General features: G+C 45.1%; 1 protein-coding gene across 2 annotated transcripts in view; it reads left to right on the top strand.

Annotated features, from left to right (window-relative positions):
• The window catches only part of LOC120926695 (TATA-binding protein-associated factor 2N-like), a 104,525-nt gene that overhangs the window by 51,447 nt on the left and 28,513 nt on the right, over window positions 1–24,565 (top strand). Inside the window, exons 7-8 of one of the 2 annotated variants that reach the window (XM_040336846.1) lie at window positions 9,473–9,587; window positions 15,229–15,263. The exons of the other annotated variant lie outside the window; for it this stretch is intronic. Of the exons in view, the coding sequence (XP_040192780.1) occupies window positions 9,473–9,587; window positions 15,229–15,263 (150 nt within the window). The remainder of the gene's footprint in view (window positions 1–9,472; window positions 9,588–15,228; window positions 15,264–24,565) is intronic. 2 annotated transcript variants of the gene reach the window in all.

Raw genomic sequence — 24,565 nt, 5'->3', positions numbered from 1 at the left:
ACAAGCTGTAACGTCAAGACTGGGCCTAGAAATATCTCAAGACTGATTTTTCTAAGGTTTTATGGACTGCTGAAATGAGAGTGAGTCTTGATGGGCCAGATGGATGGGCCCGTGGCTGGATTGGTAAAGGGCAGAGAGCTCCAGTCCGACTCAGACGCCAGCAAGGTGGAGGTGGAGTACTGGTTTGGGCTGGTATCATCAAAGATGAGCTTGTGGGGCCTTTTCGGGTTGAGGATGGAGTCAAGCTCAACTCCCAGTCCTACTGCCAGTTTCTGGAAGACACCTTCTTCAAGCAGTGGTACAGGAAGAAGTCTGCATCCTTCAAGAAAAACATGATTTTCATGCAGGACAATGCTCCATCACACGCGTCCAAGTACTCCACAGCGTGGCTGGCAAGAAAGGGTATAAAAGAAGAAAAACTAATGACATGGCCTCCTTGTTCACCTGATCTGAACCCCATTGAGAACCTGTGGTCCATCATCAAATGTGAGATTTACAAGGAGGGAAAACAGTACACCTCTCTGAACAGTGTCTGGGAGGCTGTGGTTGCTGCTGCACGCAATGTTGATGGTGAACAGATCAAAACACTGACAGAATCCATGGATGGCAGGCTTTTGAGTGTCCTTGCAAAGAAAGGTGGCTATATTGGTCACTGATTTGTTTTTGTTTTGTTTTTGAATGTCAGAAATGTATATTTGTGAATGTTGAGATGTTATATTGGTTTCACTGGTAAAAATAAATAATTGAAATGGGTATATATTTGTTTTTTGTTAAGTTGCCTAATAATTATGCACAGTAATAGTCACCTGCACACACAGATATCCCCCTAAAATAGCTAAAATTAAAAACAAACTAAAAACTACTTCCAAAAATATTCAGCTTTGATATTAATGAGTTTTTTGGGTTCATTGAGAACATGGTTGTTCAATAATAAAATTAATCCTCAAAAATACAACTTGCCTAATAATTCTGCACTCCCTGTATGCACTGTTTACTATGTAAATGTGACTGGCAGGAAAGGGGTTAACCACTAGGGGGCGCTGAAGGGGTTAAAATGTTCCCTATAGTGTTCTAACTGTATGGGGGAGGGGACTCGCAAGGGGAGGAGACCGATGTGTGTTCCTCTGTACTGGGAACACAGCATTGGTCTCCTCACCTCTGACGGGAGGTGGATCTGTGTGTTTACACACACAGATCCACACTCCTGCCGTGATCATCGGCAATCGCGGCCACCGGGCACGCTCGCCGGGTCATGAGCGGTGCCGCGGGCCCTAGAACGCCAGGAATACAGGAAGTCCTATGACGTCCACCCGGATCGAGGGAGGGTTCCTGCCGGCGTCATTTGACAATGCGTTGGTAAGGAAGGGGGTTAAACACGTGTATGGCCGCCATTTTACCGGTGACGCGGTTCTATAGATCGGCCATTTTCTTGTAGCCCACATGCTGTTTTTTCTGCATGTTGGTGGCCATCTTGGAAAAGTTTTGGCCTCTAGTGTCTGGAATAACGGCGCCAAAGCCTGCAGCATACTTCCTGAGGGACGGGACAGCGCTCTCAGCTCTGCACGGTAGTACAGCCTGTTTTTGGGTGGGGAGTCCCCTGGGGGTCCCCTGCTCTCTGTGACAGCCGGGAGGTTGGCCTGTGGGTCCTGTTCTGCAGTACTAAGGCGGAATATTTAGGTGGGTCAGCATGGAGTCTGAACCAGAGGCTTCTACCCCAACCATGCCAGAGTTAACCCTTAGTGCCCCTGCGACCATAGTGGATGCGATGATGGCAGTCCCTGAGGCGTTTGTTGCCAGGATTGAAGCGGCAAGTGACCAAAAGGGGGGTAAAAAGCGCCCCCTCCCTGAGCCTGCTTGTGGAGATGTCTCTGACACGGAATCAGGTTCTGCTACTGCATCTGGCCCTGGTTCTGTCATGTCAGATGATGCAGACTTGGCCCATGAGGATGGCTCTGCTTCAGGGTCAGCGCATGATAAGGCGTTTGTTGGAGCTCCGCAAGCCACCCCGCACCACGAAAGTGTTTCCTTGTGTTCCATATCTGGACAAACTGTTATAGAAGGAATGGGAACGGCCGCAGAAAGTTTTTGCAGTACCAAAATACTTTTGCGGTCCGTTACCCTTTTGAGGAGGACTTTTGAAAAAGTGGGTTTCTACTTTTTTAGGAATTCCTCCTCAAAAGGGTATCTCCTCCGTCAGTGGACCCTCTGGTTTCCAGGCTGAACAAGACCACCATGTTGCCTGTGGAAGGGGCTCCCGCATTTAAGGACCCCGCGAATAGGAGAGCTGAGGCTGTGGCCCGCTCCATATTCACAGTGGTGGGGCCGCGGTGATACCGGTTTTGGCCGGGGCTCTGGTGTCAGACACTTAGCGAACGGGCTAAGTCCCTAGTGCAGGAGCTGGAGGCGCAGAATGCTTCTGAGACCTGTGTGAACCTGGCCGACCAGTTGGTGCAGGGCCTGCAATTTGTCTGTGAGTCGGCCCTGAATACGCTCCCCTTGATCTCCAGGGCCTCCGCGGTGGTACTATGCCGCCTTGTGTAGCTAAAGTGTTGGTCTGCGGACCAGTCCTCTAAGAAGGCCCTGGTGGATTTGCCTTTAAGGGTGAACGGCTTTTTGGGGCGTCCCTGGATGACATAAAGGATGCCACAGGCGGTAAAAGCACTCTGCTCCCGCAATCTGGGAAGGGTAAGGAGCCTCGCCGTAAGCTAGGGCCCTCATTGACTACCCTCAAGCGTTTTTTTTGTGCGGCAGGAAAACGTTTCCAGGGTGCTAAGGCGTCCACTGAAGGGCAAAAGCGCCCCTGGTACCGCAAGCCCAACAAGCCTGCGGACAAGCCTGCCTCCGCATGAAGGTCTGCCCCCGCCCGCATCTCGGGTGGGGGGCCGGCTTCAGGATTTCACGGCTCGGTGGAGGTTTCTTCTTTCCAACAGTTGGGTTTGCGAAGTAGTTTCCTCGGGATACAAGATAGTTTCTCTTGTCCACCAAACAGATTTTTTTTTTTTCCTCCGGCTTCTTCCGGATCACCTGCAGGATCTGTCAGGGGCTGTCCAGGATCTGCTGGTCAGGGGAGTGATTGTGCCAGTTCTCTCAACGGAACGGTTTCGGGGGGTTTACTCAAATCTGTAGTCCCCAAGAAGGATGGGGTCCGTCCAATCCTGGACCTCAAGGCCCTTAATTGCTTTGTCAAAGTGCAAAAATTCAGGCTGGAGTCTCTGGGTCTGCAAGGCCGACCGGTCAGAATCCAGTCCGACAACGCCACGGGGGCACACGAAGCTCGGCTGCAGCGACAGAAGTCGCACACATCCTCCGGTGGGCTGAAAGTTACGATCCGGCTCTGTCGGCGGTATACATTCCGGGGGTGCTGAACTGGCAAGCCGACTACCTAAGTCGCCAAAAGCTAGACCAAGGAGAATGGTAGGGGTTTCAGAGTCTGTTCCAAAAATGGGGCACTCCAGACGTGGACCTTCTAGCGTCCCGTCTCAATCGAAAGGTCACGATTCGTGACCAGGTCGAGGGACCCGTGGGCGGAAGCATCAGACGCGTTGGTGGTGCCTTGGGGTCACTATCGCCTAATGTACGCCTTCCCTCCAGCTTCTTCCTCGCCTGCTGCGCAGGGTGGAAGCCGAGGGCATACCAACAATCCTGATCGCTCCGGATTGGCCGTGCCGTCCCTGTTACGCGGACCTGGTGCATCTAGTGGCAGATGTCCCCTGGCGTCTACTCCTGAGAGAAGACCTTCTGTCGCAAGGTCCTATCTTTCACCCTGCTCTACAGTCGCTGGCTTTAACGGCGTGGCTGTTGAGAGCCAGGTGTTGAAGGACCGAGGTCTGTCGGGCTGGGTGATCTCTACCATGCTGTGAGCCCAGAAGTCCACTTCACGAAAGATTTACCATTGTACGTGGAAGGCCTACATCTCTGTGTGAAGAAATTAAATGGCACCTCCGTACATACGTGATGTCCCGCATTCTGCTGTTTTTGCAGCGTGGAGTGGATCAGGCTCTCGCCTTAAGTACGGGTAAGAGTCAGATTTCGGCTCTAGTTGTCTACTTTCAGCGACGCTTGGTGGCGCACTCCTTGGTGCGTACGTTTGTGCAGGGGGTCCGGCATGTGGGCCCCTCCTGTGCGTCCTCCACTGCCTCCATGGGACTTGAATTTAGTTCTTTCTGTGCTTCAAGAAGCTCCTTTTTAGGACATTCGGAAGATTCCTTTGTCGACTCCGTCCCAGAAGGTGGTTTTTCTGGTGGCAATGTTATATAAGGAATGGGATACACCGCAGAAAGTTTTTGCTGTTCCAAAATACTTTGCAACCCGTTATCCTTTTGAGGAGGACTTTTAAAAAAAGTGTTTCTCTCCTCCGTCAGTGGACCCTCCAGTGTCCAGACTGAGCAAAGCCACCACATTGCCGGTGGAAGGGGCTCCTGCCTTTAAGGACCCCGCAGACAGGAGAGTGGAGGCTGTGGCCCGCTCCATGTTCACAGTAGTGGGTTCGGCAGTAAGACCGAACGGGCAAAGTTTTTGCTACAGGAGCTGGAGGCGCAAGGTGCTTCCGAGACCTATGTGGACCTGGCTGAACAGTTGGTTCAGGGTCTGAAGTTTGTGAGTCGGCCCTGGATACGTTTGCCTTGCTTGCCAGGATGTCCGCGGTGGTACTACGCCGCCTTGTGTGGCTGAAGTGCTGGTCTGCGGACCAGTACTCCAAGAAGGCCTTGGTGGATTTACCCTTTAAGGGTGAACGACTTTTTGGGGCGTCCCTGGATGACATCATAAAGGATGCCACAGGTGGTAAGAACGCTCTGCTCCCACAGTCTGGGAAGGGCAAGGAGCCTCGCCGTAAGCAAGGGCCCTCTTTTACTACCCCCCCAAGCATTTTTTTCGCCCGCCCAGTGCGTCAGGAAAAAGTTTTCAAGGTGCTAAGACCCCCGCTGCAGGGTAGAAGCGCACCTGGTACCGCAAGCCTGCGGACAAACCTGCTTCCGCATGAAGCTCTGCCCCGCCCGTGTCTCGGGTGGGGGGGCTGACATCGCGGCTCGGTGGAGGTCTCTTCTTTCTGACCGTTGGGTTTGCGAAGTAGTTTTCTCGGGGTACAAGATAGTTTCTCTTGTCCACCAAACAGATTTTTTTTTTTTTTCTTTCCACCCTCCAGCTTCCTCCGGATCGCCTGAGGGATCTGTCAGGGGCTACCCAGGATCTTCTGGTCAGGGGAGTGATTGTGCCAGTTCCCGCGATAGAACGGTTTCAGGGGTTTTACTCCAATCTGTTTGTAGTCCCCAAGAAGGAAGGGGTCCGTCCAATCCTGGACCTCAAGGCCCTCAATTGTTATGTCAAAGTGCAAAAATTCCGGATGGAGTCGATTCGCTCGGTGATGGCAGCGCTCCATCAGGGGGACTTTCTGGCGTCGTTGTATATCATGGACGCATACCTACATGTTCCCATATGCACAGCACCAGAGGTTTCTGCGATTTGCGATCGGGGAGGACCATTTTCAATTTGTGGCCCTCCCGTTTGGCCTGGCCTCGGCACCACAGGTTTTCACCAAGGTGCTCGCCCCGATCCTAGCCCTGCTGAGGCAGCGCGGGATCGGTATTGTAGGATATCTGGAAGATCTTCTCCTGAGAGCTTCCTCAAGCTCAGTTAGAAGGGGACGTGTCTATCACGTGTCAGACTCTCAGAGTTTGTCTGGCTTCTGAATATCCATAAGTCGGTCTTGGTTCCGTCTCAGCGACTGGAATACCTGGGGTAAATCCTGGATTCCACGGAGGCGAGAGGTTTTCTCCCAACAGAGAAACTTCAGACACTGCGATCTGCGGTGCAGCAGTTGTCGACCCAGAAGTGGTCATCCCTTCGATTCTGCATGAGAGTTCTGGGTCTGATGGTGGCCTCTTTCGAGGCAGTTCCGTATGCCCAATTCCACACCCGAGTGCTACAGAAGGAAATTCTGTCACGTTGGGACAAGCTCCCTTCATCTCTGGATTTCCAGATTCAGATGAGTCACCTGGTCAAGTCCTCCCTGGTGTGGTGGCTGACGTCTCCGGTGCTTCGGACCGGGAAGTCGTTTCTGCCGTGCCATTGGACAGTGGTCACGACGGATGCCAGCCTCTTTGGCTGGGGGGGGGTCTCGCCTTCCGATCAATGTACTGGAGCTCCGAGCAATCAAGTTGTGCCTTGCCAGGTGGTCCCTGGAGCTGCAGGACCGACCGGTCAGGATCCAGTCGGACAACGCCACGACCGGTGGCGTACATCAATCATCAGGGAGGCACACGGAGCTCAGCTGCGATGTAGGTTGCGCACATCCTTCGGTGGGCCGAAAGGTCCGTTCCGGCTCTGTCGGCCGTGTACATTCCGGGAGTACAGAATTGGCAAGCTGACTACCTAAGTCGTCAAACACTAGACCAAGGAGAGTGGTCACTCCACCCGGAGGTGTTTCAGAGTCTGTGCCAAAAGTGGGGCACTCCGGACGTGAACCTGCTAGCGTCCCGTCTCAATCGGAAGGTGCCACGGTTCATGGCCAGGTCGAAGGACCCGTGGGCGGACGCGTGTAACGCGTTGGTGGCACCTTGGGGGTCACTATGGCCTAATTTACGCCTTCCCTCCTCTGAAACTTCTTCCTCGCCTGCTCCGCAGAGTGGAAGCCGAAGGGATTCCAACAATCCTGATTGGCCGCTCCTGGTACGCGGGCCTGGTTCGTATGGTGGCAGACGTTCCTTGGCGTCTACCCCTGAGAGAAGATCTTCTGTTGCAGGGTCCGATCTTCTTCCTGGCTTTAACGGCGTGGCTGTTGAGAGCCAGGTACTGAAGGACCGGGTCCTGTCAGGCTCAATGGTCTCTACCATGCTGCGTGCACGGAAGTCTACTGCACAAAAGATTTACCATCGTACGTGGAAAGCCTACATCTCTGTGTGAGGAGATAGTGGCACCCCTGTACATATGTGATGTCCCGGATTCTGCTTTTCTTACAGCGTGGGATGGAACCGCCTTGAGTGCGGTTAAAGTGGAGGTTCACCCTATAAAAAATTTCTAACACTACATCCAGCCCAGTTCTGCATATAAAGACACTGACTTTTTTTTTTGCTGTAGATATCGTTTATTCACCGCGGCTTCCGGGTAGGGAATCCCGCGGGAGTGGGCGTTCCTATTGACATGCCAATTTATTGACATGCTAAACGACGGCGCACACAGAGCGTCACGACTTCCGAAGGAAGCTCGGGTTGGCTCTATTCTGCGCCGGTGCGCAGGCGCCGAATAGAGCCGAGCTTCCTTCGTGAAGTCATGACGCGCTGTGTGCGCCGTCGTCTAGCATGTCAATCAATTGGCATGTCAATAGGAACGCCCACTCCCGCAGGCTTCCCTACCCGGAAGCCGCCGCGAATAAACGCTATCTACGGCAAAAAAAAAGTCAGTGTGTTTATATGCAGAACTGGGCTGGATGTAGTGTTAGAATTTTTTTATAGGGTGAACCTCCACTTTAAGAGTCAGATTTCGGTTCTAGCTGTTTACTTTCAGCGACCCTTGGCAGCGCACTCCTTGGTGCCTACGTTTGTGCAGGGGGTCCGTCATGTGGCCCCACCTGTGCGTCCTCCACTGCCCCCATGGTACTGGAATTTAGTCCTCTCGGTGCTTCAACGAGCTCCCTTTGAGGACATTTGGAAGATTCCTTTGTTGACTCTGTCACAGAAGGTGGTTTTTCTGGTAACTATTACCTCAGTCAGACGGGTGTCTGAACTGGCGGCCTTGTCCTGCAAGCCGCAGCCATCTTTTCTCCCAAAGGTCGTTTCGGCTTTTCACATTAATGAGGACATTGTGTTACCATCCATGTTTCCTCGGCCGAAAAACCCAAAGGAGGCCATTTTGCATTCCCTGGATGTGATTCGGGCCATACGTGTGTACTTATCTGCTACGGCTCCGTTCCGGAAGTCGGACTCACTATTCGTGTGAGTGGTCCTAAAAAACGTCTGGCGGTCTCGTCGGCCACCATTTCTAGGTGGATCAGACAGGTTGTGCTTCAGGCCTATGCCCTGAAGGGGCGGGCGCCTCCCTTTCAAGTTACGGCGCATTCGACCAGGGCAATCGGTGCCTCTTGGGCTTTCCGTCATCAAGCCTCTGTTACAGGTGTGTAAGGCAGTGACCTGGTCGTCAATCCACACCTCAAAATTTTACAAGGTGGATGTGAGTGCATCTTCGGATGCCTCCTTCGGCCGCAAGGTGTTACAGGCGGCAGTTTAAGGTCGGAGTTTCTCCGTTGAGAAACTCTGGATTTTGCTTGGGGTGTAGCTTGGTTTGCTCTGTTATTCCCCACCCCTCGAAATTTTTTGACACTGCTTGGGGACGTCCCTAAGATCAAAGGCTGCTGTGTCCATCCATGAACGGAAGAGAAAATAGGATTTTTTTGTACTCACCGTAAAATCCATTTCTCTGAGTTCATGGATGGACATAGCACCCACCCCTTCTCCTTTTTGTTTGTACTGCTTGTTACGAACTGGAGCTGCTGAGGCAGAGTGTGGGTTATACCCAGGGGACCACGCCCCCTGGGAGGAGCTATGCTGAGGAAAGTGTTTTAACACTTAAAGTGCGGTTTCTGCCTAATCTCTCCTAGAAGGAAGGTGCATAATACCCTAAGGTCAAAGGCTGCTGTGTCCGTCCATGAACTCGGAGAAATGGATTTTTTTACTCACCGTAAAATCAAATTTTTTGGAATACTGCTTGGGGACGTCCCTAAGGTCAATGCTGCTGTGTCTGTCCATGAACAGAAGAGAAAATAGGATTTTTTTGTACTCACCGTAAAATCCATTTCTCTGAGTTCATGGACGGACACAGCACCCACCCCTCCTTTGTTTGTACTGCTTGTTTACGAACTGAGGCTGGATGTTCCAGAGTGGGATGTACCCGCGGGACCCACCCCCTCGGAGGTGCTGTACTGAGAAGTGTTTTAACACTTGAAGTGCTGTTTTTTCTGCCTAGTCTCTTCTGAAAGGAAGGATATATAACCCTAAGGTCAATGCTGCTATGTCCGTTCATGAACTCGGAGAAATGGATTTTACGGTGAGTACAAAAATCCTATTTGTGTAGCTGTCTCCTTATACCTGGTATGGTTAGACAGTTGCTAAATGACAGCATGAGTGAACTACCTAGAGTGCTCACCTCACATGGAGAACTACAGGCTGTGTCTGTACCTGTAGTTTTGTTCATTCACAGGACAGCCTGTGGGAAAGATCCCCAGCCCAATGTCGGTTGGAATGGGAAGAGGCTGCAGAGGCATGTTACACCCTGAAAAAGGGTAGAACGTATTCTCTTTCCAAAGGCAAACTAATCCTTTTAAACTGGGACATGGGCAAAAAATAAATGCTAAAGCTGCATAATCGGTAAATGAATACATAAGCTGCTGGAAGTGCTTAAAAACTGCTGGCTTAATATCACTTCAAGTACTGAATCTAGCTTCAATTAGTTTTAGTTCTTATAGCGTTCTTGCCTCCTACAGATGACGACCGAAGGGACACAGGCAGGTATGGTGATAATAAAGGCTATGGTGGATCCCAGTCCTTTGGGGGTGGCCGAGGCCGTGGTGGCTATGAGGATCGTCGAGGTGGCATAAGGTAAGGTGATACTAACATCTAGTGTACTGTGCATGAAAGTTATAATATAATCCACCAAAGGAAGGTTGAGCAGAACCTAACTACTATAAAGCATGCTTGTTATAGGTCATTTTTTTTTTTTTTTTTTCAGCACCTGACATTCTCAGCCTATATTTTGCCAGTATTGAGCATTATGAGATGCTGGTTTCATGGATTAGTACAGCTAGTTTCTTCAGCTTAAGGGCCAGTTCACACCAGACGCAGTTCTGTACAGTTTCATGTGCATAATTTTCTGCACTAAAAATGCATGCCGTGTTTTCCATGTATTCCAATGTTTCAATTTCACACCATGCAGTCAGTTTCCGTTGCAGAAACTGACTGCATGGTGTGAACTAAAGCCATTGGAATACATGGAAAACACTGAATGCATTTTGTGCAGGGGGAAAAAAGCACATGGAACTGCGTCCTGGTGTGAACTGGCCCTTGGGTAGTATTCTATAAAAAAAAGTTTGTTTTTCCTGCTTCAGGTTTTATTGGACAGCTAATTCCTGTGTTTTTATTAAATTTTTTGGGGTATTTTAGTATTCGTTTTTTTTGCAGACCTAGTAAAGCTGCATAGGATTTATTATTTTTTTACGCAGTTGCATATCTACAGTGTTTTTTCTAGGGTGTTTCACAAACCCAGATGATATATACATGTATAAATGTCGGTAAACAAACAGGTCCTGATTTACCATTGACAAGGAACAATATTGGTAACCATGTTGGTAATATAAGTAAAAAATTAAGGCGCAAATGTTTAGACTAAGTGTTGGGCCTTTGGCTGTGTATTTAAGTACTATCTGATGCCAATATTTACTTGGTTTCGCTAAAGGATGTATATGGAGCATCATATCCAATTTTTCTCAAATTGGGATGAATCCCCTCAACACAAATTATGTGGGATCTACCCTATACTTGTTCGGTGGCGTGCATCTTTGGAGTAACATTTTTCGAATAGGACCCCTTTCGCACTGGGGCCACCTGTACGTTCGCAGTAAAGCAGTTTAGCAGTGCTTTTCGGCCACTAACGAGGTGTTTTTAACCCCTCAAAAATTAACTCCTGTGTTGCTTCCAAATCGCATTTCGGGTGCTTTGGAAGCACTGCCCATTCATTGCTATAGGCAGGGGTGTTTTAGGAGCACCGTATACACTGCTCCCAAACTGCTCCAAAGATGCCGCTTGCAGGAATTTTTCTAACGTTCCGCAAGCGCACTGCCCGGGTGTGTTAAGCGCCCATTGCAATGTCTAGGAGGCAGTTTTCAGGTGCTATTTCTAGTGCTAAAATGCCTGAAAACTGCCCCAATGTGAAAGGGGTCTTTACTCTTCTGCTAAATTATAAGGTTGAATATTTGGTTTCTAACTTTCTATGATTCAGCAGTGATTACGTTCATGACCTTCAGCATTTCTGGTACAAATGTGAAGTGAATGTACAGTTCCATGGATACTTTTGCCTGTAGCTGAATGTGATCCAAGTGCTCGGGAGCCACCATTTTTATTTTTCTCCTCGCCATGTGGAGAATATATAGATATAGATGGATATATAGATAGATATCTATTTCTATCTCTTTATAAAAATTATATATTTTGTGTAATCATCTTACCTTGGAACTGTGCATGAAGTTCACATTTGCTCCTCTTTAAATGGGGCTCTTGAATAACATGGCTCTTAATGTAGATAAAGATTTGATTGTGATACAGCAGGTTAAAGGTAAGTGAGGAATTTTCATTCGGATATCCCTTGTCTTCATTTAGACTGCTGCTCCGAATAGAGATGCCACTTTGAAACTTTGGGTTCTCTGAAAACTGGGCACAATATCTGAAATCTCAAATCTGTATCATGTGGAATTTGAGTTTGGAGCAATCTAAGCACTTTTAGTGGAAATCAACAGTGTGAGCCCTTAAATAGTTTAGTTTTGGAAAAGTGCTGTTGTGTTTTTAAAATCACGGGTTGTAAAAATGCCTTGCAGATTTCAGTGGCACAATGTCCATGCTGCATTTCTGGGCTTTGCTCCTCCGGTGATGGACTACCACTGAATTTTCTGTCCTGACCATGACTGATGCTTATAGGTGGACCTGGGAACTCCTGCAGAAAGTAACATGTTCATTTAGATTGGGGGTCAGAAACCAGTAGATCGTGTTCTACCAGTAGATCGCAATCTGGGCTTGCTGACCCACTATTCCTGAGCATCAGAGTGCAATGCAGAGGCTCTACTTGTAAAGCTGATGCCTCCTTTGTAGTGCTGGCTCCTGTCCCATGCTAGTGGTCGCGAGTGTTTCCAGCGGCAGGAAAGATCTTCAGGTCAGTGTGGAGAAATACACTGGACATAATGGTATAGGGCTGCTTTTACACTGATGTGCTGCGGTTTACCCCCATTACAGGTTGCATCCTGTGGGTTTGGTGCACTTTGTGAATGCAGTAGTTTTGGTGTGATTTCAGAAAGGGCACCACACCTGCGGGATATAATCAAAGTCTATGACAAAGCCCAACTAACCCAGAGGTGTGTGTGTGTGTTTTTGTATCACACCCCCCCCCCCACCCCTACTGCACCCCCTCTAGCTGCAGTGACCAGAAGTGTACACCTGGCGCAGCAGGAGTTGTACACCCTGTCATGGTTGGTGGGCGCTAGCCTGCCAAACGTGACCCACTCAAGTGAATGAAGCTGCTCTGCAAGTGCCCTGAAACTTTGCTGTCTGCTTTAACCAGTTTGCTGTACTTCAATGTGTTTCTCACCAACTGCTTTAACCCCTTGGACCCTGCAAAAGCAGGCAGTTGTAAGGCACGTGCAGTGTGGCCCCATTTACTTGAATAGACCATGATTGGCAGGCGGTAGCCACCAAAAGCAACGGGGCTTAATTCATAATGTGGCATGTGCACACCTTTTGGCTGCTAGAGATTAGAGGAGGTAAAACCACGTCTCAGGGTTTTACCACCTCTTAACTTTGTGTCAAGTCAGAAGGCTGCCACAGCTGAATGCAACTAAGGGCTCATTCACAAGTGCAGCAGATGTTGCTGCTCCTCTGAAAAGTGACTTGGTGTATTTAACAGGTTGTGTGGAGGCGATATGTTGCCTCATCACCACCTGATTTAAACCCATAATTGCCGTGCAATGCACGCGATTGCGATACTAGCAAAAAGTGACAAAAGAATCTTGTGCAAAAGTAGGAGTTGCCTTTTTTGTTTCTAGAGGATGAAACCTTACCAATAACACTGGACCACTCCTTTTTTTATTTTATTTTTTCCTAAATTGTTACCAAAATTTGGAAAGTTATGCCTTTTTTTTTTTTTTTTTTTTTTTAGTAAAAACACTGTGTAAAGCCCTGTGTTGACGGACTTTGGCCTTGTTGATAACATTTTTAAGATTTGGCAAGGACAAGTGACCTCCTCCTGACCTGCATTCGACCTGGCCTGACCTGCTATAGACATGTATGGGAATCAAAAACCAGATTGAATGTAATAAGTCCATCCACATAAGCCCTTAAAACTCTTATCCAGTAACCAGGTCAAATGCTAGACTTTTCATAGCTGAAAGTGATTTGTTTCTCCACTTCAGGAGTATTGATTATAGATTTTAGCAAGTGCTTTTTTTAAGCTTTAAAGTTGGCTTTTAGCAAGCTTCAAGCAATATTGGAAGAAACATGCTTGAGGGTAAATGGGTAGGCTGTACCTGTTTACTACCCTCTTAAAATAAAATAAAAATTAAGTTGGAACACCAAAGCTATGTACTTGTTCCTGGTCAGCAATTTGACTGCCTATGTATTCAGTCTAGATTTCCTTGTAGCTAGCTGAATCTTGCTAAAATCCTGTTGACATTTTGGACAACGCTACAGTTAATCTGTAGTAACACTTCAGATTGGAGCTTAAGAGTGTTGCGTGTTTTTTGTTGGTTTTTTTTTTTTTTTTTTTTAATATACCCCCACACCAGCCACCCACACAAACTATGTTCTAAGAGCTGGAACCACATTTAAAAGTGAAAACTAAACCAGTCCATGTTCTTGGAATCTTTAAGGCATCCTCTGGAAATGAAATGGTTAAGCATCCTCTGCCATCTTCACACCACACGGTCTTCAAGCCCTACAGGGTGAAATGTCTTAAGCATCTGACACCCTTCTGAGTGTGAGATGCCTGGTCCTCTGCTGCACACCGATTTACTTTAGATGGCCACTACATTACTACCCTCCCTATTCAAAGATGACCCTTGCAGTAGGCATGGGCATTTTAGCAGGGGTAATTAAATGCTCCAGATGGGATGAGCAAGCACATTTTGCCCCACGGTGTCACTAGGGCAACACCTGAAGCCCACTCACAGCAGAGAAATGCTCACCTGGTGTGTTGGATGAATTGCATCATATAGTGCACTGTATATACTATTACACGTTTTAGTAAGTTGTGGATGCTGCAGGTTCTTGTGTGGCAAGCTTCTGATAACCACCAGTGATCAGTAGCCCCTATTGCAAATTCATTGATGGTATAGACCAGGGATCCTCAAACCTCGGCCCTCCAGCTGTTGCAGAACTACACATCCCATGAGGCATTGTAAAACTCTGACATTCAGACGTGACTAGGCATGATGGGAATTGTAGTTCCTGAACTGGAGGGCTGTAGTTTAAAGACCTCCTGGTATAGACGATATGGACACCAGTATGAAAGGCATTTTTAAATGTCACATGTCGTTTATGCTGTAAAGTTTATACCATCAACCAATTTGAAGTCAACACTACTACTCGCAATGTGTCATTGCACGCTTGCCGCACAAGACACCACAGCATCTACAGGTTTAAGTGTTAATATCTGCACTGTATTATGTGGTGTAACTTTGCTAACACACCAGGTGAGTGTTTTTCCTGTTGGAGCTAACTGTCCCAGTTGCGGTTTGGAAATGGGTTCAGAAGTGTTCCCCCTCATTTTTTAATGGCTACATTACTAGTGTCCTGGAATGATGTAGGCTGGATGGAAGGAACAAGGCATCTAAAGTGTTGAATGCCAAATTTTCTAGGCCAGGCAGCATATTTTGTCAAGACAGGAAATTCAACAGTGTGGCAGAGGTAACTATTAACCTTTTTTTGTTTGCAGAGTCATTTAAGTTATATTTTCATGGTTAACTGAATCGCATGCTGGCTTACCTCTTGAATACTTTAAATTGAAGATCTTTCCTCCAGACTTCTCAGTTCTGCCCAGGAACTGTGACCATTGCAAAACCAAATGATCATGTTGCACTTCTCCAGAGTGTGCTCTTAAAAACAAATATTGGGTTCCACTGCAGGATACCTACACTATAACCTTACAGGAGAGCATTTATACACAAGCTGCAAGGCAAAGTCTTCATTGGAAGCCTCAAGATGTAAGCTGGCATGTGAATAGATTTATAGTACAACTATTCTCTGCTGAAAATAGTATTGTAGAAGATCTTGGCAGTATAAATAAAACTCGTAGTAGCCTAATGCAGTAGAAACCTGTGTGCTGGCTCTACAGTGGTTGGGGGTATATCTTAAATGTTCTTGTACAATGAATGTAAAATGGGAGCTGCTCTAGTCTTAACACTTAACTGGGTTTTTCTTCATTCAGTTGCCCTAAGTGGTAAAGGGGGGCAAAAAAATCATGTCTCCGCTTTTTCCTCCACAGCGGTGGTGACCGAGGTGGCTTCAAAAATTTTGGTGGTAAGTGCCTTGAACATAGATCGTTTCCATGGAAATCCTGTTGCATTGAACAGGACTCCTCAGCTTATTACAGGCCAGTAAAAACATGTTCTACTACGCTCTTGAAAAGATAAACGTCTGAAGGTGCCAGTGTCGATGTTTTAACTGCTTTCAGGGTAAGAATAATGAAAACTTACAAACAATGGAAAAAACATTGTTCTAGTCTTCATCTTGTAAAAGGACTGGTAAAGGTCCCTATAGGTAAAAGGTACTTGGTGTTAATGTGGAAGTAAAGGTGACCTAGAAGTGTTCCTCTTCTCTCTCTCTCTCTCTCTCCTCCTTTTTTTATTTTTTTGGTTTCTGCTCCGCTGCAATCATGTGATTGAGAAGCGGCAGCTCTGCTGTGTCAGTGAGCACTCGAGCAGCTCTGATTTCACCTTCTCGCTCCCATTAATGGTGTGTTACCCTTCCTGACATGGGGATCTGGAGCTTCTGTATCATGTGACCATACCAGAGTGGATTAAAATAAAATATATTTACATACATTTTTAAAAACGTTGCAGCATAGGAGGGAAGGGGCAACATTGCTAACTTATAATTGGTCTTTTACTTCCACTATGAATTACTCTATACATTTGATATACATGGCCTTCTGATGTCACATTTTTGCTAAAAATGTCCTCTTAAAGCTGAATCTTTTTCTTGACTCTTTAGAATTTACTTTTTTAATGCCCAGCAGCAACGATATCTCTTGCGTGGATGCCAATTGCAAAATTGTGGGGGTTGGCAAGACCTGTTTGCATTCAGGGTCCATCAGTGGCTCTGCCTGCACCCAGATCTGGCACTTAACAATTTAAAGAACTGTTGCCTCTTCTAGGTAAGCTGTGCAGGGGTTTAATGTAGCAGGTTTTGTAGTTGTTGTGTTTTTTTTTTTTTTTTTTTTTTTTTTTTTTACTCCATCCTAATTTTGCCAAACTCAATATGAGAATCTGGATTGATTTTAAAATTTCCTAACTGTACACCATTTTCTTCACTTTTCTTGCTCCCGTTTGAGTCTGTTGGTGACCAGGTCTACTTAGACCTGTGCATTAAGCTAGCATGTGACTCAATCCATGGCCCGGTGCTGTCATATGGGTGAGTCATAGCCCTATGAGGCTTCATTTACACTGACGTTTTTACAGCTTAAAAACGCCTGTCCATGTTGTTCTATGGCATCATGCCCACATAGGCGTTTTTGAGCTGCAAATGGCATAGGCGTTTTTGAGCTGTAAAAAAAAACGCAGGACCAGGGCGTTCTGAAGCTCCAGAGTAGAGCTGTAAAAACGCCAGACGTTAAACGCACGAAAACGCTACCGCAGCATTTTTAAAGCTGCAGCTCACAATTTTTTTTTTTTTTTATTTTTTTTTTTTTTTTTTTTTACAAAATAAACATGGACAGGCGTTTTTAAGCTGTAAAAAAGGCTAACAGTGGCTGTAAAAATGCCAGTGGAAATGAAGCATGAAAGTTACAACTTTAGTGTACTTAAACTGTTCTTGCTCCTTGTGGCACAACGGTATAGTGAGGTTGTGAAAGTCAGGTGTTTATATGCTTCTGGGGAGGGCTTAACTTTAAGCCCAGCGCTAAAGGGAAAAAATATCCCTTGCAGTGGGGTTGTCTGCATTGTTGGCTTTGTCTAGGGGAGGAGAGAGCTATTTTACCTACCTGATTCTCTGCTCTCCAGGTGGTGGACTGTCCCGCAATGTCCCCACATCCAATGCAGGGCTATATACCTTGATTTGGTCTTTACAATCTCAGGATCTAGACTGCTGGGAGAATACGCTGCGAAAAAGGGGCTGTGAGGCTCAGGTAAGTAAATTCCCTCACTCCTGCAGTGCAGGCACAGCCCGACTGCAAGGGATAATTTATTTGCCAGTAATTAAGCTGTAAAGGGCAACCTTTCCTCTTCAATCTGCAGGGCTTTAACTTTCTGTAAATGCAATATGGCTACCTGGTGTTTTGTACAAAGTGTGTACCGAACACCCTCCATAAACATTTCCTGCTTGTGTGATTGGCTCACCAATTTCCCCAAGAGTCTGTGCCAAGATGCAAGTCAAATTTTAGACATCCCCCTGCAACAATGTCATTTTTGGTGTGATACTTCCAATAGGAACATGTCCAAAGGGATGCAGATTTCCTCATTAGAGCTTTGCAGATGCTGCAGCTGATAAATCTAAAACCACTCGCATTAGACTTGGCACAGAGACAAACACAAATTTCTTCAGAATAACAAAAGGTAGGAATCTGCAACAAAGGTTGTCATAATCCCTGTAATGTACATGGATCACCCAGATTTTTTTTCCCTCCTGTGTGGGTAAGAACATATTTACTTTTGTGCAGAAGACTTGTTACAGGGTGCAAGCCAGCATGTTAAGCTGCTTAATAAACTTTCACCTGTACATGTATTTTGTTGGCTAAGCCTTGTGCTGCACAGGATTAAATATTCCATTACAGCCAACAAAGTTTCAATAACCAGAATATGAAATGTAAAAACATAGTACAGAGGTTACATGCAAGCCGATCTTTCACAAATGGCCAATGATCTTTAAGTTATCAGCAGGCACCTTTTTAGAGCATCGTAGATTGACAGAAAAGTGAAAACTTAAAAGCTGTAACTTTCTGTGGCTGCCTGCAACTTGTCTAGCCATGCCACAGAACGAGTTCTGTTTTTCTTATTCGTTTATCTAAATCCTTGTAGCCCCTGAAGTGGATGTCTTGATTGGTTATTGGTCACAATTAACACTTTCTCTTTTTAAAGGGGTTGTGGACCATCGTGTTTTTCCACTATAATGCATCCTATACATCAGGGCTGTGGAGTCGGGGGAAATTTTGGGTACCTGGAGTCGGCAAACAATGCTCCGACTCCTACTAAATTTAGATTGGAATTAAAATAAAAAAAAAGCAAGTTTAAATATCCCAATTCACAAAAAGTTATAATTAATGACTTCTCTACTGTAAGAATAAAGACCAATGCATGCAGTGCCTCACGTAACCGCAAAACGAACACGTTAAGTGACCGTGAAGAAGCATGCTTTTCATGTGCTTCACTATATGGCACGCAACGCACAATTAGGAGCTGCAATACTTATACTTTCCATAGTGTTGTGTTCTGCTTTTACAGGGAACGCATGTTAGAGAACCAGTAAGTGTCCAAATAAAAAAATTCCAACAGGAGTTTTATAAAGCACTAAAAGAAGTTGAAAAGTATGATCGCTCATCAAACCTTACTGTTGAAGAAGCCATCCTTGTTTATCCAGAGATCGTTGGTGATGTGGCCAGAATAGTTACTGCAATGCCACCCACCCAAGTCAGTGTCGAAAGATTATTTTCAGCCCTAAAAATAATAAAGTCTGACTTAAGAGCCTCTATGAAAGAGGATCTGGCAGAGGCAATTCTCTTCCTTAGAACTCTACATTGAATTGATTTGCATTTGCTAAGCCTATAACTACATTTCAAGATTAATATAAACCATTTCTAGGTTTTACAGATTTTGTTTTTGGTTCATTATAGATAAGCTTTGTTTTTGTTCTAAAACAACCAAACGTGGTTTGTATTTTTGAACTGGTAAAGATCCTGTTCCTGATGTTTATGCCTGCTGCTACTATCCAGCCACTTGATTGTTTTCATTGTGTTTGTCTTTTGCTTAAACTGTGCAATACAGTAGACTGTTGGCTTCCCAGCCAGTAGTCCTGTGGTAGGTTGCGTTTCTTTCCCTCAAGGAATGTATAAAATACATTTGCATATTAATACAGAGGAGTCGGGGAGTCGGAAGTACATAAAACTGAGGAGTCGGAACATTTATCTACCGACTCCACAGCCCTGCTATACATTAAGGTGAAAAAACTAGCAGTGACGCCCCCCCCCCCCCCACGTTTTACTTACCTGAGCCCTGGAATGTCCCATGGCGGAGATACGCTCTTCCTCTGCCTGGGGGTTCTCTGCTCTTGATTGGATAGATTGATAGTGGAGCAGCCATTGGATCCCGCTGCCATCAATCAAATCCAATGATGTGGAGGGGCGGGGCCAAGTCCTACATTCAGCATCTATGGATGCCGAATGATGGATTCGGGAGCGCGCCCACAAGGTAACAAACACCCCCCCTTTTTTTCCTATGGTGTTATATAATGCAGGGAGAGCCGCTGAGGGACCCCAAAAGTCGAGGATTAGGGCCACTCTGTGCAAAACGAACTGCACAGTGGAGGCAAATATGAAAAGTTTATAATTAAAAAAAAAAAAAAAACTAAGCTTTACAATCTAAGCATACCTTGATATATTGGATGAATACCAGCAAATTGTGTAATGCAATAAAAGTAGCATTGTGCTCACTGCACTAAAAGTTTTAGGTTGGAATCGCATCTGATGGCATCACTCTACAAGTGTGGGGTGTTGTGTGTTAACATGTTGCATTAATGCAGCTTATTTTCACTAAAGTTAGAGTGAGGAGTTAAAACTGAACCTCCATTTTTTTTTTTTTATGGTGCACCACTGAATGGTGTGTTGGGGCATCTTCTGTTCTTTGGGGTGCCATTCTATCAGCGTGTTGGAACGCATGTTGATGAAATGGTTATGAATTGGTGCCCATTGAAATTCCCTTAAAAAAAAAAAAAAAATTGCACTTTTATAACTTATTCCCAATGGGAGAAATTACATGTAGGTTTTTGTCCAATCATCCTACATGTCATGTAACACTAGCTGTGATGTTGGACAGAGTGATCCCCTCTGCCTTCCATTGGTGCACTGGCTGCTTGACACTGTAGCTAGCAAGTAAATGATTGCTTTTATTGCATATTTTCTTTTAGATGCCTTCACAAGGCCGCAGCTTGGTAGCATGGGCCATATGGCAATTTTAGGGCTTGTTGGCAGGAGTAGCCACATTGGCGCTCCCTCCCTCTGAAATGTCAGGAATTTGGGTAATCCTTCTGCACTGCATCATGATGTAGTGCATTATGACACTATGTAAAATATAAGCTAGTCCTCCTTAAAGGGTCACTAAAGGAATTTTTTTTTTTTTTTTTTTTTTTTTTTTTTTTTTTTTGCTGAAATGACTGTTTACAGGGTATAGAGACATAAAAGTTAACCAATTTCCTTGTAAAAATGATTACAAATAGATAAAAATCAATCATATAATGTGCCTGCAGTTTAGTTTCACTTTTAAACTGTTTTCATGTTCCTGTGAACTAGAGAGACACACAGAACAAAAACAAACAAATCCAGGGCAGTGTTTTGTTTTTAAAATTAATCTGGTTCTGTTAAGTTTTAGACACACAGTAATGGAAGTTTTAGACACACAGTAATGACAGCTTGGACCTACAGTGAAAAGCTCCCAGTACGATAATTATAAGGAAAAAGACAACCAGGAAGTGTGGAGATCACAGCAGAATTGCAGCCACTTCAAAGCAAAAACTAACAATAAGGACATGAAACCAGTACTGCAGTAAGGGTAAAGGAAGCTATTTAGCTAAAAAAAAAATTCCTTTAGTGATCCTTTAATCGTACATCACAAAATACAGATTACTTAATTTTCATTACTTGAATATGCTGCCACCTTCAGGTGAATGGACAATAAAGGCAGGGATTTATGCCCAGCCATAATCCTTACTCAGCTGCGCCTCTGTTTTTAGCCATTGTCTTTAGGTGATGGCTACAAGTGTCTGAAGCTCTAATTTTTGCCCCGTGTCTTGTGCCTATTCTGACACCCCTGATTGGGTAGTGGAAGGCTTATTCCATGGCTGGTGCTATGGTCAGAAAACTGAATGTGTGCACCAGAAAATGCAAATCTTTTCCAATGTACCCGCTGCAACCTGTAGTGGGAGTTTTCCTGTGCCCTTAATGTATTTTATGTGATAGACCAACACAAAGTGGCACATAATTGTGAAGTGGAAGGAAAATAATAAATATTCAGATTTTTATAAAAAATAAAAAAAAAGTTGAAGTGTGGCATGCATTTTTGTATTTAGCCTCCTTTACTCTGATACCCCTAACTACAATCTAGTGGAACCAATTGCCTTCAGAAGTCGGGTAATTTGTAAATGGAGTTTACCTGTGTGGAATTTAATCTGTGTAAATACAGCCGTTCTGTAAAGCCCTCAAACCACATGAAGGCCAAGGAACACAACAGACATGTCAGGGATGAAGTTGTGGAGAAGTTTAAAGCGGGTTGGGTTATTTAGGGGAAAAAAATCCCATTCTTTGAACATCTCATGGAGCACTGTTCAAACTATTATCTTAAAATGGAAAGAGTATGGCACAACTGCAAATCTACTAAGACATGACTGTCCACAAACTGACAGGCTGGGAAAGGAGAGCGATAATCGGAGAAGCAGCCAAGAGGCCCATGGGTAACTCTAGAGGAGCTACAGAGATCCACAGCTCGGGTGGGAGAATCTGTCCGCAGAACACCACATCTGCCCTTTTATGGAAGAGTGGCAAGAACCCTGAACCCCCCCCCCCCCCAATGTGGAAACGTGGTGGCAGCATCATGTTGTGGGGATGCTTTTCTTCAGCAGGGATAGGGAAGCTGGTCAGAGTTGATGGGGAAAGATGGATGGAGCCTAATACAGGGCAATCTTAAAAGAAAACCTGTTAGTCTGCTGAAGACTTGAGACTGGGGCGGAGGTTCACCTTCCAGCAGGACAGGGACCCTAAACATACAGCCAGAGTTGCAATGGAATGGTTTTGATCAAATCATATTAATGTTAGAATGGCCCAGTCAAAGTCCAGACCTAAATCCAATCGAGAAGCTGTGGCAAGACCTAAGAATTGCTGTTCAGATGCACTCCATCCAATCTGACAGATCTTGAGCCATTTTGCAAAGAATGGGCAAAAATGTCACTCCTAGATGTGCAAAGCTGGTAGAGACGTCCCCAAAAAGACTTGTAGCGGTTATTGCATTGAAAGGGGGTTCTACAAAGCAGTGACTCGGGCTGAATATAAATGCACGCCACTTATCGTTTTCCTTCCACCAAAATTATGTGCCACTTTGTGTTGGTATATCACAGTGATGGTGAACCTTGGCACCCCAGATGTTTTGGAACCTACATTTCCCATGATGCTTATGCACTCTGCATTCTAGTTGAGTATCATGGGAAATGTAGTTCCACAACACCTGGGGTGCTAAGATTCACCATCACTGGTTTCGCATTAAAATACACTTACGTTTTTGGTTGTAACATGACAAAATGTGGAAAAATTCAAGAGGTATGAATACTTTTTCAAGGCACTGTGTTGAAGATAATGGCTCCCACTGCTGTCTAAGCCAGAGAGGGGAGATTGCGTCGCAGGATTGAGATCAAGCTTCGTTAAGTATACATGGGTTGTCTGTCGGCCTCTAAGTTTTCCTTTTTTTTTTTTTAAATAAAAAAGGTAGATAGAATAGTCTTGGAGTTAGTAGGTTCAGGCTTGGCATTTGACTGGAATTCCACTTTCTTTTCTCTGCTACGCAGACTTCTTTTCTTCAACCTCTCTGAGATGACCTTGTCGCTCTTTATAGGCAAGGGTTTTTTTTGCCATTACTTCAGCTTCCAGGGTATCTGAGTTGGCTGCACTTTCCTGCAGGGAACCTTTCTTGGTTCTTTACCAGGATGAGGTAATGTGCGGCCCTGGCCTTTCTTACCACAGATATTATCTTTGTTCCACTTCTAAAATTGTGTTTCCACTTTTTTTTTTTTTGTAGTGGGACTCCCACCAACCCCGTCTTGTGTTTTGACCTTGTTGCCCATTGTCATGTTCAGTGCTTTGGGATGTCCAAGTAGCTATATGAAGTTCTGTGATGTATGAATTTTTTATTTTTGGAACTGTAGAATCCGCGGAATAAAACAAATTGAGATCCCTCCCCTCTAGTCTGTTCCTCCCATTGTTTGCTACAAAACTGAGGCTTGGCTGGGATGGGTTGTGTGGGTGGAGTGTATGTCTGTGCTGTTTTTTCTCTCCTGACGGTGGCAGCATAACACTAGTCTTTAATAAAAAAAAAAAACTACAGGTAAACAGTTTTTTTTTTTTTTCTCATAAGTGACCACAACTGTGAGAAACATTCCTGCTTACAGTATGTTGACCATAACCTTACTTTGAACATGTATTAGGGGCCATATAGATGTTTTGATACTTGGAAGAGATACCCAAGCATTGGAACATGGAAAATTTGTTCTGGTACAGGAGATCAGAGTGCTTAATAGACGCATGCTCTTGATGTGTGAAGTCTGTAAAACCAGGAGTTTTTCTGATGGAAACTCTTGGCCAAAACTTTTCAGCATGTACAGCACATTTTTGTACTAGACAAGAGGCTCTACTACTATTGTACTTGTCAGACAGCCAAGTTGTTGACCAAACATATGGCAGTTGCAGTCATTTTTAAGTCTAATCAATTTTAACTTTATTTTTTTTTATTTTTTTTAGCTGACTTTGTAGCAATGGAGTACAGTTTGCAGGAGATCCATTTTTTTTTTTTTTTGCCCATGGCAACCTGCAGTCATCTCTGAATTGATTTTTAAAGGTCCTGAAATGGTCTTGATTAAATGACGGCATTCATAAAAATGCCCTTGCAAGGCTTTATTTTGAACAGCACCAAGAAACACTTTAAAATTTGTAATTTTGCCTAAATTGGTAAACGTTTAAAAAAAAAATCTCAATGTGAATGCAGAAAACTGCTGTATGAAAAGCTGAAGTTATTCTTTTATAATGCTACTTTTATTTTACATAACAAAAGAAATTGTTCTGTTTAGAGAATTGCCAGACCCATTTATTTTACCCATCTTCCCATTAAAATATCTATAAAAGCCCTGACAATACAGCTGAATGCAGCTATTGTGATGTCAGCAGACTCTGAGCTGGTGCTCCAGTGAGACTATGGTATTCCACTTTGCTTCTACAGCTACACAGTGTTATACGAGAAGGGTCTTATTTGGAAGTTCAGAGTCTCATTAGAAGTACCCTTATACTTGGTGCATTTAATCCCTGCGGTGGGGTTTCCTAAAGTACAAGTGAACCCTCGCCTTGTAAAACAATGGTAAATCATTTGCACGCACACACTACCCTTTTATAAGTGACCACCTGTACATGTTTCAACAGTCACATATCAGGAATATGAAATGCTGGGCTTGCATATTCTTGGGCTTTAAAATACGTTCTCTGTGCTTATACATACAATTAAATTGGTGACTGGGCCTCTTTAAACTATTGTACTGAAGTATTGAATGATGGGGGGGGGTCACATTTAACAAATGATCTTGCAGCAGTCTGATTTATTTTATTGCACAGCAAATGATTTAAGAGCTGGGAGACCCTTCACTGT

The sequence above is a fragment of the Rana temporaria genome, chromosome 2 (genome assembly GCF_905171775.1).
Source record: "Rana temporaria chromosome 2, aRanTem1.1, whole genome shotgun sequence".
Classification (NCBI taxonomy): Eukaryota; Metazoa; Chordata; class Amphibia; order Anura; family Ranidae; genus Rana; species Rana temporaria.
This window is presented reverse-complemented; position numbering and strand designations above follow the sequence as displayed.